The 16,727-nt window shown below is 31.4% G+C and overlaps 1 protein-coding gene across 2 annotated transcripts in view; it reads left to right on the top strand.

Moving 5' to 3' along the window:
• LOC119687978 (probable serine/threonine-protein kinase clkA) overlaps positions 1-16,727 on the top strand; it is a 133,324-nt gene that overhangs the window by 19,113 nt on the left and 97,484 nt on the right. Inside the window, exon 2 of one of the 2 annotated variants that reach the window (XM_038102557.1) lies at positions 271-474. The exons of the other annotated variant lie outside the window; for it this stretch is intronic. Coding sequence (XP_037958485.1) covers positions 271-474 — 204 coding nt within the window. The remainder of the gene's footprint in view (positions 1-270; positions 475-16,727) is intronic. 2 annotated transcript variants of the gene reach the window in all.

The raw sequence follows: 16,727 nt of genomic DNA, 5'->3' as shown, positions 1-16,727 counted from the left end.
AAATATAATTTATATATTCTATAAGACAATTGGCTATTTAAAAAATATTATTTTCTTATATATGTTTTTTATATTTTTTTCTTTATTTTCTACAAATTTTCTCAAAACGCGCCTCTACAACCGAAAAACCGAAACAACATCAATTCAAACTTTAAAACAACAACACAAACACAACACCCTCTGTCCCCTATAAAACTATTTTCACAACTACTCGTGATAAACGCTCCAAACACAAACAACTAAATACACACATATATGCAAACATTATAGAAAGACGTACCTTGGCATCAAGTCTGGACACATATGAAACGCCTATCACATGCCTCTAAGGTGAACTCAACGAACACATTAACCGCACATAAAACCGATGTCGGCTCGGGGAAGTCTATATTATTTCCGGACAAGACAGCATCACTTAAGGATGCTTTATATGCGAAACAGCAACAACATCAGATCTTCATACGCCCCGATATGGTAGGCTAAATTCAGTATTCCTTTTAACAACTATTGTTCTGGTACTTTTTATACTTTTTATTTTAATTGGTTTTACTGGTTAATATTAAAATGCATTTACACTGCAACAATTTTCAATTTATTTTGCAACAAAAATATTTAAAATTTTTCTTTACGTAGTCATATTGAAGTTTTCGGTTGTGGCTTCTCCAGAGATTATTATTTTTGATATTGAAGAGATTTCTTGCTTAATATTTGCTATAGTGTTTTTGGAATTGGTTTTGGTAGTTTATAATTAAAATAACACAAAAAAAAATTAATTAATAAACATTGGTAAGCATTTTTTTTAAAAGTTTTACATATTTCACAATTTTTGCATTTCTCGCTTTTTGAATTTACAATTTTATTTATATTTAATTATTTATTTATTTTTCTTAGCGCACAATTTTTGTCATCTTGCAATGTTTTCTTTTCGGATCAGTTTTAGTTAGTGCAAGTAAAAGAGTTGCTGGTTGTTGCATGTCATTTTAAAACTTATTCATATCCGCAAACATCCGACACATTAACAGTTTCCGTCTTTCAAAGAAACGAAATACTTTCATATATCAACTGGTAACATAGGTGGGTCTTATCAGGAAACCATGTCGCCTCTACGCATTTTGTAAAGTGCCAGTACAAAATGCATCTAACTGTTTATATCAGAAACGTGATATGAAATTTGTCAACCAAATGCTTTACTTCCTAATAAATTATTTCAATTTCATTTAATATAATATATAAATAAGTAAATTTAAAAATAACTAAGTTACTAAATTAAGTTTCAAACATATTTCCTCACAAAATCTATTCAACTTTGCATTGTTAGAATTTGACGTTAGAATGTTAGAAGAAGTTATTGGAGATTCGATTACCTTAGATTATATTTATGCCTTGTGCAACACAATCGAATACTCGCAATACGAGATATGCGAGATATAGTGCAATATGTGAATTTCAAAGGCTCATATCTGAATATTGAATACCTACTTATTTTTATGTGATTTTCGAGTTAGTGGACCGAAACACAAGAAAAATGGAGTAAAATTTGTTTTACTCAACACTCAGCAAAACGATATTTAAAAGCTCAAAACTGTTGTTGTACAACTTCTCGAGCAAGTGTTTGAATGCGATCAGCTATATTTCTACATATAGCTAATCTTTATCTCCTTAATAAGATATTTATAATAATTAATTAAATTAATAATTTTTTAACAACATTAATACCTGTAATTTCCTTTGTGAAAAGTTATGTCCACATTTCAAGTGTTTTTTCTTCTTCTTCTTATTTGGCATTACAGTCCAGTATGAACCTTGGCCTCATTCACAACCTGCCTCCATCTGCTTCGATCTTGTGCAGTTCTTTTCCAATTCTGAATTGCGAGCTTTCTGGCGTCCTCATACACGTTTTCCTTCCATCTCACATTTGGTCTGCCTTTATGTCTTGTCATCGAATTAGCATTAAATATATTGGCCGAATTTCTTTCGGATCCTATTCTTACAACGTGAGCTTCCCATTGCAGTCTTTGTGCTTTGACAAATCTTACTATATTTTCATTTTTAAGCATGTTATTAATTTCGTTGTTTGTTCGTCTTCTGAATGTCTCGTCGTATATTTGAATAGGACCGTCAAGTAGAGCTATCTTTCTTTCAAAAATCTGCAGCGCTTCTTCACCCACCCTTGTCATTGTACAGCATTCAGAGCCGTAAGTTGGTATCGGTCTCATTATCGTTTTATATACTCGAAGTTTACTTTCTTAAGATAGTAATCTGGATTTCATAAGGTCTATGTATTTTTAGAAGCATCTATTTGTCGCTTGTATTCTGACATTTACAGCCATTCTCGTATCGTTATTTTTATCAATCAGAGCACCAAGATAGGTGAAGTTGTTTACAATGTCCAGAGAAAATTGTAGTGTTCATGCTAAAGTGTTCTTCTGATGAGTTCCAAGAACTTAATTTTATTTTAACATCAGTAACATGGCCCATATGCTAACCTGGAAGTTGCACATGACTTAAGTGTTTTCTATATGTTAGTATCAAGTTGAAAAATAAGTACTTCTGTTAATGGCCTCTAGGGTTATATATACCGGCGTCTCCAAGGACACATTCAGGAAAGCACAAAAGCGAGCTAATCTGTCAGTCTACTCGTTCCCTTTGACGTTCCTATGCCCAGATACCCAGATTAGGGTGATGTCAGTCAACCAATTTAGCTCATCGATTACCTCTCTACATACTTTTACTGTTTTCGCTTTTGTTGTGAATGATTCAAGGGCTTTGTTTGCTGCCTGGATGACAATAAAGATGACCACACTACATCTGCCTTGATGTGACTTGCAATTTGGCATTCATTATTAATAGTAAACTATTTCTAGTTAAATTTAAATGTAAGTAACTAAACGCAATTAAGTAAACATTAATTTGTAATAAATCCATACCAAACAGACCTACCGGCCTATTACTAGATGTGGTTGTAAAATAAAAATAATCATAAAAGTTAGTCCGCATTTCATTCAGAAATTATAGAACAGGTTTCGATTTATAGTTAGCCAATTTAAGTCGAGGCAACTGAGAAATTGGTGTATCGAATATATTGGCGGCCAACACGCACATTAGTTGTCTACCTCTTACCGGTTTGTAGTCGGTATTGGTGCTAAAATGGTTTTGTTTTCTTCAATCGTTAGTCGCTAATCGTTTTCTTTAATGAACCATTAATGGCCGGAATAAATTCAAGTTTCAAGTTTCAAGTTTCGTTTTCGAAGTCGTTAATCGATGCCTAGGATGCAGTGAAGAGCAGCGGATAAACCTGTTGCGTTGCCATCATGGGAAATGTCCATCACTTGTGCGTCGCCATAGAAAGTAAATTGGAGTTGTCGTACAATAACAGAAAATAAGAGTTTTTGCTCTGAGCGAGTGTGATAAATGTTTTGTCTTGATTTTAGTTGTGAAATTAATAGACTATGAAATAAAATTAGTTCGAAAGTTTTTGCAATTCAATAAAAATTAAAAATTTATTTATTAAACTAAATTTGTTCAATTCCATCACAATACTACCAAGTGAAACTTGATTGTATGTTGGAAATTTTAGTTCCAAAATAAACTAAATACTAAGGAAATGGAACTTATCAGTTCAGAATGTATGATTTCTGTAATATATTGTATATGAAATCACATTACGTGTAAAATCACAGTTTCACTCAAGTCATTGTTGATGAAATAGTTTTCCTTTTAATATGTGTAGTTCTTTATAAAAATAAATTGCATATAGTAACCGCATAAAAGAAACTGATTATTCTATTATTCTGTCCAACATTTGGCAACGAGAAACCAAGATAGAAGTGATAATATGTACTTATTGCAGCGCAGACAAGTCACTGATCAGTGGGCACCCATGCCGAATAATTGGTGATCCCTTTTAACCGGAAATGTCAAAGCTGTAAGGAAGAAGAGAAAAAAAACAACTAGAGAATTTCCTTGCAAATACACGGGTCTGGTTTTAGATGTTCCGCTATCGAATTGTAAGAGCTAATAAGACTGTCGGATATCCGAAACGTAGATCTCCAAAAAATGATTTTCTTTGCCAAATTGCTTCTGCGGTATAAAATATCGAACTTGTAAAGACTTCTTCAAGTCTTTATAGAGGCTATAATCTGTAACAATAGCAAGAAACAATCACTATATGATATGTAAGTTGATACATATTTTCCAGTATATATTACAGTGTGTTGAATTTATAAACAAAAACAATTTATTTTATGTGTTTTCCATGTTTTGTTGAATGGAAAACACATACTTCATATCAAAGTTATCTTCTCCAGATATGCTAGTATTCGATAAAACTGCAGTAATGATTGCAAATAAACTCTTATCTTTACTTTTAGAATGACAAGTTTCTTGAGATTGTTCGCCAAATGGCTTATAGTTTGGGGAACATTTGATTTGAGCAGTTTGACTGCATTTTCCAATATTGATTCCAAGTTGAAATATATGCTAATTCCTGTATTTGCTATATCGATTTGATACCAGGACAAATCAGTATATTTGTCGATCTGCAATATTTGAGGAATTAATGTAGTTGAAACAGAAGCTTTCTTAAGAGTGCCACATGATTTTGATTCATGACTCAAAAATATAAGATGCCTTAGTCAGAAAATCGAAATGTTTGTAATTTACCTCCAATAATTTTTAAGCCTGTGATAGTTGGCTAATAATCAACAATAAATAATTATAATCTGTGGAATTAAGTAATTCAAGTCTAGCATTAAGATGTGGGGCCCAGCTTTAGGAGTTGTAGCATTGCCACAATCTGGTATATCATCATTGTTTGTTCTATCTTGTTGTATGCGTGGTTTCTTGGCTTTGCACCTAATGATCTCTTTTTGCTATCCCCACACAACTCACCTGGTTTGATAGTCGTCTTATGTGCTTATTGATTAGCAGCCTCGTTAATATTTCTAAGATGTGTTTTGAGAACTTTATTCGTCATCTTTGTTGTCTTTTTTGATTCGACCACCTGGTGAGTCTGATTCCTTACCATTCCTCTATTAACGATATTTGAGAATTGTTGTGTTAGGAACAGAGCAATTCGCTTAATTAGCTTCCATGTTTCAGTTTTGGTTTTCTTTTTGTCTGGTTCGGATTTCTTGTGTTTAAAAGTTTGTGTTTTGAAATTTTGTTTTATATGTTTCTCTATCCGGTTGCTTTGGGTAACATCCAAATTTAAAATTGAGTTATTCTTGAGATCTGAATCTGAACAGTTAGAGTGACTAGGATCAAGATCATGACTACATCTAGCAGCAAACAACTTCCAGTGCTACAAATACTGGTAGTCATCCCTAAATTCTGAACGTAACTGTATTTCTTCATCGTAAAGAGAATTGTCTTTAGTATTTATGTTTGCTTCAGTACTCATTACTAAAATTTCTTGATCGAATGATGGGATGTATGTTTTACAATTGATGGGTGTCATGATTGTTGGTTTTTTTTCTAAATAAATATTTATCAAAAAATATATGTTCAAATGAATATATTTTTAGGTTAAGTGATTCTAATAATTTTCTTTTTGTAACGAATTATATTCGAGTTTTGTGAGGAGTTATTCAAAATAGTCTTATCTTATTTGTGCAGAGAATTCACCACAAATTATTTAATGAGCCTTTGATCTGATTTTTGATGATTAAAGGTCGAGTTTCAATGATCTATTAAATAGGAGAAAAGCAATATAAAATAGCAAAAAAGGCAGTTAAAAGACGATTTATAATGACAAAAAAAATGCAAGGAAAAAGTAAAAAAAGCAGAATAAAAAATATTTTAAATTATATAAAACGTGAGATAAGAAATCGTATAATAAATTTTATTAATGCATTTTTAATTTTATCATATTAAATACATTGAAATGTGTAAGTTTTTCAAGTTCATTCGACCAAAAAATAGTTTAAAGGTCGCAACCACGTGCCTTCTAGAATTCTCCTATAAAAGAGATTTTCCGAGAAAACCCACAGAATCGCTGTTTTCTATTACACAATTTATTTCTCTTAATTGAAGAAGTTTTTCTAGCTGTTTCCAGCTATCAATTGACCTAATTAAAAAAAAAAAAAACACATTAAACTTTTTCATCAGGCAATTTCCTATTAAACAAACCTTTTAAGTGACAATAATCTGTTGAATATATTATCCTTTACTATAAACCCGAAATAGGAATAAAAAATAGATGGTCTGATAAAAAATATAGATAAATAGAAAAGTTGATATCAAAAGTAAAAAAGATGATAGATAATATTTACTTGATTACTATGTTATGAAACAATTATTAAATAATAACATAGATGAGTTCTGAAAACGCAATAAAAAGCAATATAACATCCAAAAAAGTATTTGATGGATCGTCTTATAGGACCAAAGAGAAAAGTAGGTCTTCATAATACGCCCGTTTTAATGATCATTGTGCGTAGTGTGTGAAATAGCTGAAGAATTAGCATGATATCTGGAAGAAATTAATTTCGATTTAAAATTAAAATCATTAGACAATCATTTCTTTTTAGGCAATGTGAACCCAGCACATCAATCAGTTCCAAGTAAACATCAAATGGGTTCACTCTTTATACTTTCTGATGTACATTTTATACTTGGTTCGATTTTAAAAAGTATGGTTCATATTTTTTATTGCTCTTTTCATTTTTCTACCACGGACCATACTTTCGGCAGTGCATTTATTTTTATTTGATTAGTTTTGTGTCATTTTGGTGTATGAAAGGACCCAATCAATATTGCAAAGACCTAAAAGCCTACTGAGCGTAGACTACATGTTCAATCCAACTGAATTGAAAACTGAGCAGGCACAGGACGCAAGAAGCGGACAAAATTCCAATACATACCGTCATGACGCAGAGGTTAACAGGACGATAGTCAACGTAGGCACGTAAACAGTGTAAATGCCGCAGTTCTCAGCTGTGCTGGTAACAGTTCGCAGTGTTTATACCGAGAACATTAGCCGCTACCACTGCCGCCTCCGCCGCCGCCACTTATAGGCTGAAGTACTTCTGTGTAATATCCGCAAATTGAAACCATAAATGTGAATCTGTCTTTTACTGCCCTTTCCGTCTGTACATTTTCCTTACTCTACACATCCCTGTTGTTGCCGACAGTGCTTTGGCTCTAAATTTTTTTCCTTTTCTATATTGTTTTTGATTTTTAGTGATTATTTTGGAGTTCAGATGCATTTTTAAGGCTCGGCGACTCATTTTCATTGCTAATTTGTCTTGTGGTGTGTGTTGGCAAAGTCGTCGCCATTCCTTTGTGTTTCTTGACAATGACAAGAGAAAATTTCGCATTCGCAATAGCATCCTTTAAGTCCTGTAAGAAGTCAGACAACAGTGAGTACAAACTTGCAAAGAAATTGAATAAAAGCAGAAAATTTCGTGGCAGACGATGGGCACAATAGGATTGTGGAATGAGGCAGTCAATTTATATCCATCTGGTTATCAAATTTTTCGGTTTCAATCAAATAAAATTTTATGAGCTCATTGTTTTTGGCCCAATATTTTATTTCTTCCTAGATCTTTTGGCTTTTTCTATTTCATTTTCCTTATAAAATTTTACTGTTCAATTTTTATTATAATTTTCTTCCATTTTGCTGCCTGAAATTTATATGCGAACTAAAATTTTGTTGAAAAAAGTTGAGTTTGATGTATTATAGGAATTTGGAAGTCCATGGGTTCTGACATTTTTTCGTATTTAAATTTCATGTGGATACATTTAAGGTGATGTTTGTTTATATTTGAATGTTTTTAATTTAATTTCTATTATTTCACTGTAGACATAATAGGGGTTAAAATTTTTGTGTTGAAATAGAGGGTTTGTAACGTTCTAGGCACTGGGAATATAATTACTTTTCACTATACAGAATTAGAGTGTGTTCTTAGAAAGACTGTGAATCTAACAGAATCACGTAAGTAATTTACGGTTAAGACTGGCATCTGACTAATAGACTTGACATATTTTCATTAATATACGTAAAAATCGTATATTGGGATCAAGTTGCGATTACGCCATAGTTAATCGCAACTTGATTAACTATAATTAATATGAGGGCCATTAATTCTGCGAGAACGTGCACCAGTTTATTTGCTTAATGTCCGGTTATAGTCATGATATATTATCTTTTCGTTCTTGACAGGGTCAGACTAGACTCGTCATGTCTCATGTTCCAATATATGTATAAATAAGAAGTGAAGCACAATGAGTGACTTTTGAAAAACAGAGAAAGGATTAAAAATTTCCATGTTAAATTTTTTAATTTTAATAGAATTTAAACTTATTTCTTCATAAGTAATTGTGTACAAGTAGGAGATATGGAAATGAAAGAACTGCAAAATTATCAACATATCAACATCTTTATATTGTGAAAATGATTATTTTTATATATTGGCGTATATGAGGTTCCACAACTTCGTTTCATATCAAGTCTCTGAATGATTTTGAATGTCGAATTTTCTTATTGGAAATTTACTTGTTCTGCTATAATATTAAATAAATTTTCTTTTGGTTTACAAAATTTTGCTTTAATGTGCATACATTAGATTCCTATTCTATTCTCGTTATGCTCATTTCCTTAACGATTCTCGCTATAAAATATCTCTATATAATCCGTCAAATAACTAAGTCTTCCAAACTCGTTTTTCATCAATGATCTCTGATAACTGGAATATACCTGATTATTGGAATAGTGACATAATCACGAATAGGTGCAACGTTGATCGTGATCTCGAACTGGTAAAATAAACTGTGAGTTGAAGATAGTATATATTAGTTGAGTATTGATCATTTTTTTCAAATAAGATGATAAATTTACAGCTGAGCTTAAAATATTAGGTATGGTTTAAGTTTTTGTAGCGTTGAAAAAACGATACAATATAGGATCTCCTTGCAGGATTCTCATGCATAGTTTAGTTGGTTGCATTCCAAAGTGAAAATTTCTTTTAGGCTTGTTGAATTGGTTTCCTATAAATTTATTCACTTGTTTACTTATAAAATTTTTGTTTGGAATTGAAATATTTGAATGGATATTGTACATGCCACAATTTGTTGTGCGTCAAAGTCTTGAGGAAATGTCTTCTGTTGCATACTGCACTCGTATTTCCTTATCTCAAACGGATATGGGTCCTAATTCGTTAAGGGATAAAGTCATTAACGTATGACATTACTCATACAAAAGCTGATAATACTTAAATAGCACAACGCATAAATAATCAAGTGATATCCAGTGACACTAACGTTCGTTTTCTCATTTTAAATGAATTATAAAAATGCGAAACAGTTTTTAAAACAACAGATAAGAGCCTTTTTTGTATAAAATTTTACATTTGCTTTAAGTGTTTTTATATATAATGAAGATATTGAAAAGTAGTGTAACGTATTAGCTACAAATAAAAATTAAAAATAATAATCAATCTTTAAGCAATTACTTTATCATATCATATCGAATATTCCTAATACTGACCTCTCTAAATTACAGTAACGTTAAAATTGCGCATAGAACTACAGATTTAAGTACCTCGATCATACTCGAAATTAAGATATTAAGGACATGTTCCGTGCAGGATATAAGCATATGATGCAGATGAGAGCGAAGGAATTGGCATTCTTTACATCCAAAGAATGCCTACCTCTATTGCCAAAACATAATGACAGCGTGTCCGATAATAGCTAAGCAATAGAATCGCCGCCTTAAATGGTATTATATGTACTGCATTTCTGACTCTACGATAAGAGTTGCTCTAAATACATCATACATTACTTTAGTGTTTAAATGCACTACTATGTTACAGTATTTACTGGATTTTAATAAAGAAGTCTGGTGCTTTTGGGACTATAAAAGAGAGGGTATAGTGTACGAAGACCTCCTTTTCGAACTTAGCAGTTTGAACTTCTGTATCACAGTGTAGAGAGGTATTAATGATCGATTTTAAGACTATTATTGTATTAGAAGTGGTATTGGAAATCAACAACCCACCAAAACGAGATATTTGTTCGGTTCCGTGTTGTTTATTCAATATATTGTTGGGCCTGTATTATTGAGGTCACTTCTCCTTAAAAACATAAACGTCTATATAATCATTCTTATAATTTTATAAATGTGATGGTAAAATAAATTTTGTTTGCCAGCAAATATGTTGTCAGATAAGGTAATCCCAATATCCGTTTATTTTGCTTAAAGATCTAAGTATATTTAATTTATTTCTGTTATGTTTTTTGTCACCATGGGAAAGAACGTTTGACTCCACAATGACTGTATTTATGTCAAATATATTGTATTTCTAAACTGTATGAAAAATAAGGTCATTTACCTACTGTTATTGGTTGTAGTAATATTTCAGTTTGTGTGTGATATAAACAATTAGTGATTATACTTGATTGCAAAACCGCAGAGTAGAAATAAATGCTTGAATTTAGGTTAGCAAGTGTGCATTCCCATCGCATTGAAGCGAACCATATAAGTCTCCTCAAAGCAACTCGGTTTAGATCTTTCGGCTTGAAGTCGTAAATGTCTAATTTAAAATTTACTGCTCAACAGATGACATAATCAAATGTTCACAACTTTCTTAGTTTTTTGGTTTTTTTTGTTTTTTTGTTTTTTTTTTCGTTTTTGAATTCTTATAAGTCAACGAATTCCACATTTTGGGTGTGTTACTTGACGCTGTTGGAAACGTTCATACGATGGCAGATGAGCCACTGCGGCTCGTCTTTGACTGATTTTTGTTAATTGAGTTGTTGACATTGAAGCAAAGATGTAAAGTAATTGAAACTGACACTGGTAATATATATCGTTTAATTTTTAATTATTAATTATTACAAACGCACACTTACAAATGTCAACAAATTAGACACGTTTCAGCAAGTCGAGATCTGAGACCTTCCTTCTTGTGGAAATGTCGAGAGTAAATGTCGGGAGTAAATGTCGGAATTACTTACTCAACTTATCTTATCTTCATGTGCTTGTGTAATTCCAAAATTGCGTTTGATATTAGATTTCTTAATAATATTTTTTAATTCATTTTTTTTCGTCCATTAATAAATTTCATAACCTACGCAAAAGCAAAGAGTACTTCATAGACTTTCTTACACAATTGCGGGATAATTGTGGACAAGAATATAAGATAGAATTACTTTGGACTGCATGTAAATAAGTGAATAAGTAAATATGTGCTCGTACATATGTATGTACGTTTGTATTATTTATATAACACTTGGTGTGTTTACAAACAGCGATAAGTGCATTAAAAGCTTTTATCAATAAGAAATTCATTTTATGCTTGCCTCAGCACTTATTTTAATTTTTAATTTAATTTAATTAAATTTTTTTTTGGGGCATAATTATGCGTTTTTTTTGTTGTGGAAATAGCTGAAGTAATCTACACTCGCATATCAGAAAGCATAAAGTGGAATAAACTTCAAGATAAAAAATTAAAGTTCAATATATGAATGTGGGCTATCTCAGCGGAAGATGCGATAAGTGTGAGATCACGTTGCCTGGTTAAATTGGAAGAAAATCTTTAAGTTTCTTTTGCATTGTCAAAGGGATTCACTTCTGCATTTGCATACGATAAGACAGTTGTTAAAAGTTTATGAAGTTTATTTGCATTTCTAGTTTTTTCAATGAATTTTAATTAGCATTAATAAAAGTAAATAAAATCAATATAAACATGAAAAGTACTTAAACGAGGATTTCTAAATCACGAAAATCTGTATTGTGTATTATATGCGATATATAAACTCATCCATTAACTTGTTAAGTTCAGTGTTGTCTGTACGCTGACCACTGCGGTTCATTGATAAATTACAAGGAGTCATTTTTTGAGCTGAAGTGAACTTTTCCTGCATATGACCGTTACCCCAGCGTAATTTAATCTATATTATGAAGTAAAAAATATGCTACATAACATATATAAAGAAACATATATTTATTCCATTAATTAATACTCGTATATACTATACTCTAAGGAACATGGTATCAGAAAATTGGATGAGTGTTAGTTAATTGTCTCTTTATCTGTTTTTAAGTTATTTTTATTATTATACGATTATTTTCCAATGTCGATTTAAAAATATATCACCCCATCACCTCACCGTATTATCATTCTTCTAAGAAAGTTGAGCATGGTTTAGAGACGCTTAAGTAGTTTAGTTCTATTTAGTTTATAAAATATTTCTGTTATTTTATATAGTTTTATATACAAAATAATTACTAATTTTTAAATCGAATTTTAGATATTAAGAAAAGTTATATATAAACAATATTGAAGGACAGTGGAGAGTTCATAAGTAATTAATTTTTAATTATTGCTGGCTTTGCGATCAGACATTGGTCTCTTTTATAATTGTCCAAATAAGAATTTTATTTTGAAACTCGATTCCAATTTTTAACCTAAGATGTTTATATATTTCTTAAGGTTGTGTATCTTATGTCTTCAATTCAATAGATTAGATTTAGATTTTTTTATATATATTTTTATTTTTTTATTTTTTTTTTGGAGTAGGTGGAAAGCGTCGAAAGCCACAGTGTGAGACTTGAACCCACTAAAACCACCTCTTAGGAATGAAGGGAGAAGATTTCCACAGCAAGAGAGGAGAGAGGAATGAAAAAATAGATTTAATACCTAGTGAACTAGGCTCATCTAAATCAGAAAACAAGGGCATGAACTAAGTAGGAAGGGCGATATAGAAGGGGAAGGGGTTACGGCTAACTAGCGGGGGTTGAATCAACAATATACTTTGTGACTAGTGTCACGAAAGCCGCAGTTATATATGGGTTATATTTATATATCTGGTTGTAGTTAATTATGGAATCTGCAATGTAACAAATACATTTCTACACAATATATGAATATTTTCTCGTTGATTATTTTAAGGTAGTATTTAGCTTCTAATTCATTAATGTGCAATACTTTTTCTATTATAATAACTTCAAGCAATAGATAACATGAAGTACGTGCATATAATATATAGATTTAATTTTTAAATTAGAAAAATATTTTTTTATTTTTTTAATTAACGTCACTCAGAAATCTTTTTTGTGATTCAACATACATATTTGTGAATTCTTTTATTCAATAATTTTAAAAATTATTTTTATTAATTTGAATTTATATTTAAGCGTCAATGAATTTGCATATTTAATATATTATTAAATTTATTTATTGATTTTCTTTTTTTGCAGGTGAGTCATTTCTATCTTTTAAATGAATAAATGAATAATTGCATTCAACAATATTCCGACTTGCACGTAAGTTAAAAATGTTTTTTATTCTGAAATATGTTGTTTTGGGTAAAAACTTATTATGTTCGAACAGAAACTGAAATACTGAAAAATGGAGAACAGATTAAATATTTATAACTATTTTCTACATTGGATATTCGTTCTTTCTGAACATCCCAAGAGAACGCCAAGCGCTGTGGTTGATTTATTAAACTATCACTTATAAGCTGTGCGGTTCAAAACGTATAACCGATATATTTTTTCTAGGTCTGCTAATATAATCGATAGTCGATACATTGTGCCATTGCCACACATTCTCTTTTCCACACTGTCTTTTTTGTAACCAAGGACGACCTCATACATAACGGGAACTTAATTGTGAACGAAACGAAATAATAAATACACTCTTCATTCTTTGCAATATCTTCTTTACTTCAGTTAGTTCGGATTCCGTGATAATGCCCTTACAACATGATAACTCGAAGGTGGTCTCTGCATGTCGTCGTTCGAAACTGACAGAACCGCGTATGGTTTTACAATAACGAGACACAGAACAGGATGCAAAACATTGAAAAAAATATTTATTATTTCTTATAGAGGTTTCGTCGAACAGTAGTGAACTACAACAACAAAAATTTTATATTTTACATTATTTTAATTAATTGAATTTTTGACTGACCACAGCTGATCGAAACAGCTGTTCGAGTATTGCCAAATACCCATCATCTTTATTACTGAGTATAATGTCTTGATATATTAATTACATAGGAACCATCTATAGTTAGCTTATAGTCAGGTGGTTTTAACATATTTGTTAATTCAACATTTTGACTAATTTTCTGAAGCTAAACAATATATTTTCAAAACTGACTTTAATTGTCATTTTTTTTATAAAAGGAAGAAAATCTTTTTAAATTTTATTACTAAATTTTCCACAATCATCACAAGTGAAATATTCAAGATATTTTCTTTTCTTTAAACTATCTCGATTTTTCTCCACATATTTTCGAAACAAAGCACAAAATCCATAGTTGGAAGACATATTAACACACACCTTATAAGTCCGGTAATTAGTAGAAAATTCATGACGTCATATAGGATCGCCTCTTTAACAACAGTTAAAGCGCTAAACTTTCAGTTCAATAATGAAAACATCGTAAATGAAACTGGAGGCATGAACTTATAAAACCACCCCCGTGGTTCTACATAATATGTTGACGGGTTTTATTAGCCTAGCCATTTACGTTACAAAATTAAATCATTTTCCACTGCATTGGTGAAGTAACTATAAATTAAGACACACACCCTATCCTAGTAAGTTGGACTGCAAAACTGTCTGACACACTTTTAGGCAGTTAAGTCAAATGACTAACTTTCTGCCAGAAGTATAGCAAAACAGTCAAGAATCAACCAGAGAAATAAAAAGAATAAAAATAAAAATGAACAAGTAAAAGTAAAAGTAAAAGTAAAAGTAGGAAAAGTCACATTGCAGTATATTTTATCTAATAAATGCCTCCACTCATGTGTGCGCGTATGGCATATGTTTAAATGTGGAACCCCAAAACGCACTGGAAGTGATAACCGCAAAGACGTAGCGGCTTCCGCTGGAGTTTCAACTTGTCTATCGCCAATCTGGTGCGTTGAGCAGTTAGCGAATGAATAATGGAGTGTATGCGCCCAGTTCGGAAAACATAAAAATCCACCTGTCGACGGAGCGATTATTTTTACTACTTCTTCCATGATTGCGTTAAAAAAGTATTTGTGTCAGTTACATGCGGTCGCAGTGGAGTTGGGTGTAGATATGTGCGAAGTGCGAGTTCAACTCGTGCCTCTTGTTTGGCCGCAAATAAGAGCTACTCACTTAAGTTTAAATTATTCAACATATACTTAAGTGGTATTGTTTTATTTAGTTTATTAATGTAAAATAATGTATTAGACCTAAGCTGGCTTACTTATGGGAGTTTGGCTTAGTACGTGTTTATTGCTCGCTGACATGGGTAAGTGCGGAATGAGTTGTCTAAGTCAGCTTTTAAAGTACATGACTTGTACTTTGACTTAATTTTATTCTTAGTTTAGTTTCCAGTCGCTAATTTCAAACAGTTTTTCTCTGTTAAATTTATAATTTTTGTGACAAACGAACATTACTCCTTCCCATTATTGTGCAGTTTTCGTACTCAGAAAACAATCCTCTGACATATGAGACTTCAGTCTGACATGACTCACTTGATTTAGGTATTAACCAAATATAGTTTGGTATGTTTTTCACTTTACCATTAATATTTTATTTGTGTGTGGTTTCCCTCTTTCTTATTTTTTTCGACTGCTTTTTACGAGTTTTCAAGCAGTCAGCACACGCTGCCTCGATGCTCATCTCTTAATGTGTCGTAAAACTGTGCATCGGAGCACAAACATACGGACGCCGACTGTCGGAAAATTTACATGTTGACTTCAGAAACTCGACGTGTCGGAAAAGTAAGACACTAGCACCAGATTTTCTAGTTTTCATCGGAAATGTGCGAAATCTAAATTATAATTTAGGAAAAACACTGTGAAGACGAAAAGAAAAAGGAAAGTTTTTGGCTACGTAATTATGGGAAAGTATTTCGACCAAAAATAAAAACACACTTGCATTTGTGTGGAAAAAATTTGTGAATTTGTGTCCAAAAATGAAAGTAAGATTAGTGGGTTAGAGGAAGTTGGAGTCATAAATTTATAAAAGTAAAATTAAATGATGAAAACAGTAAAATTTCTAATTATGACAGAAAAGAGCAGAAAACGTGTAATAACATTAGGAGTAACAAGGTGGTTTTATCTCATTTACGATTGTTTCGAGAGTCACTAAATTACTTGAGAATGGATTTTTTTTCTGTTCTAAATTTTTATCTTTTGAAATATTTAAGAAATAATTTTATATAGAGATTCTTCCAAGGTGTGATATTTAAGTTACCCTTCTTTATGTGAAAAAATATCTTATGAATGAGCATTATACAACAATAAAGAGATCCAATGATTGCATCAACTGTCAAGAGCTTTGCCGAATTAATAATATCGTAACAATTCGTTCTTTCAGGTTTACAAAAACTAAGTGACATTTAGGCTTTAAAATCTTACCTCATATTTCCCCTCTATCTAATACCATTTTCAACGTTCGTTAAATATTTGGTGCATATCATTCATTGATAAACATGTTTGGGTGACTGGGCCTTAAGTCATCTTCAATGCATTTTTGCCTTATTAACATTCTTGGAAGTATGAAATAATAGTGTGTTCGATAAATAGCCTGTTTAACATTTTAAACGCTCTGGTTCACTTAATTATAAACCCTCACTTTTTCACACAAAATATGATCAAATATACTAATGTACGTAGTGCTCATCACACGTAAAAATCACAGTTGCTGTGAGTATAGTATTAACAGTGCAATCAATACATCAAAAAATACTGGATGAGATAAAGAAGATATATCGTTAGTTATTTCAAAATT

This window comes from Teleopsis dalmanni, chromosome X (genome assembly GCF_002237135.1).
Source record: "Teleopsis dalmanni isolate 2A chromosome X, ASM223713v2, whole genome shotgun sequence".
NCBI classification, from domain to species: Eukaryota; Metazoa; Arthropoda; class Insecta; order Diptera; family Diopsidae; genus Teleopsis; species Teleopsis dalmanni.
Note: the sequence above shows the minus strand (reverse complement) of the source record. Positions and strands in the feature narration are given on the sequence as shown.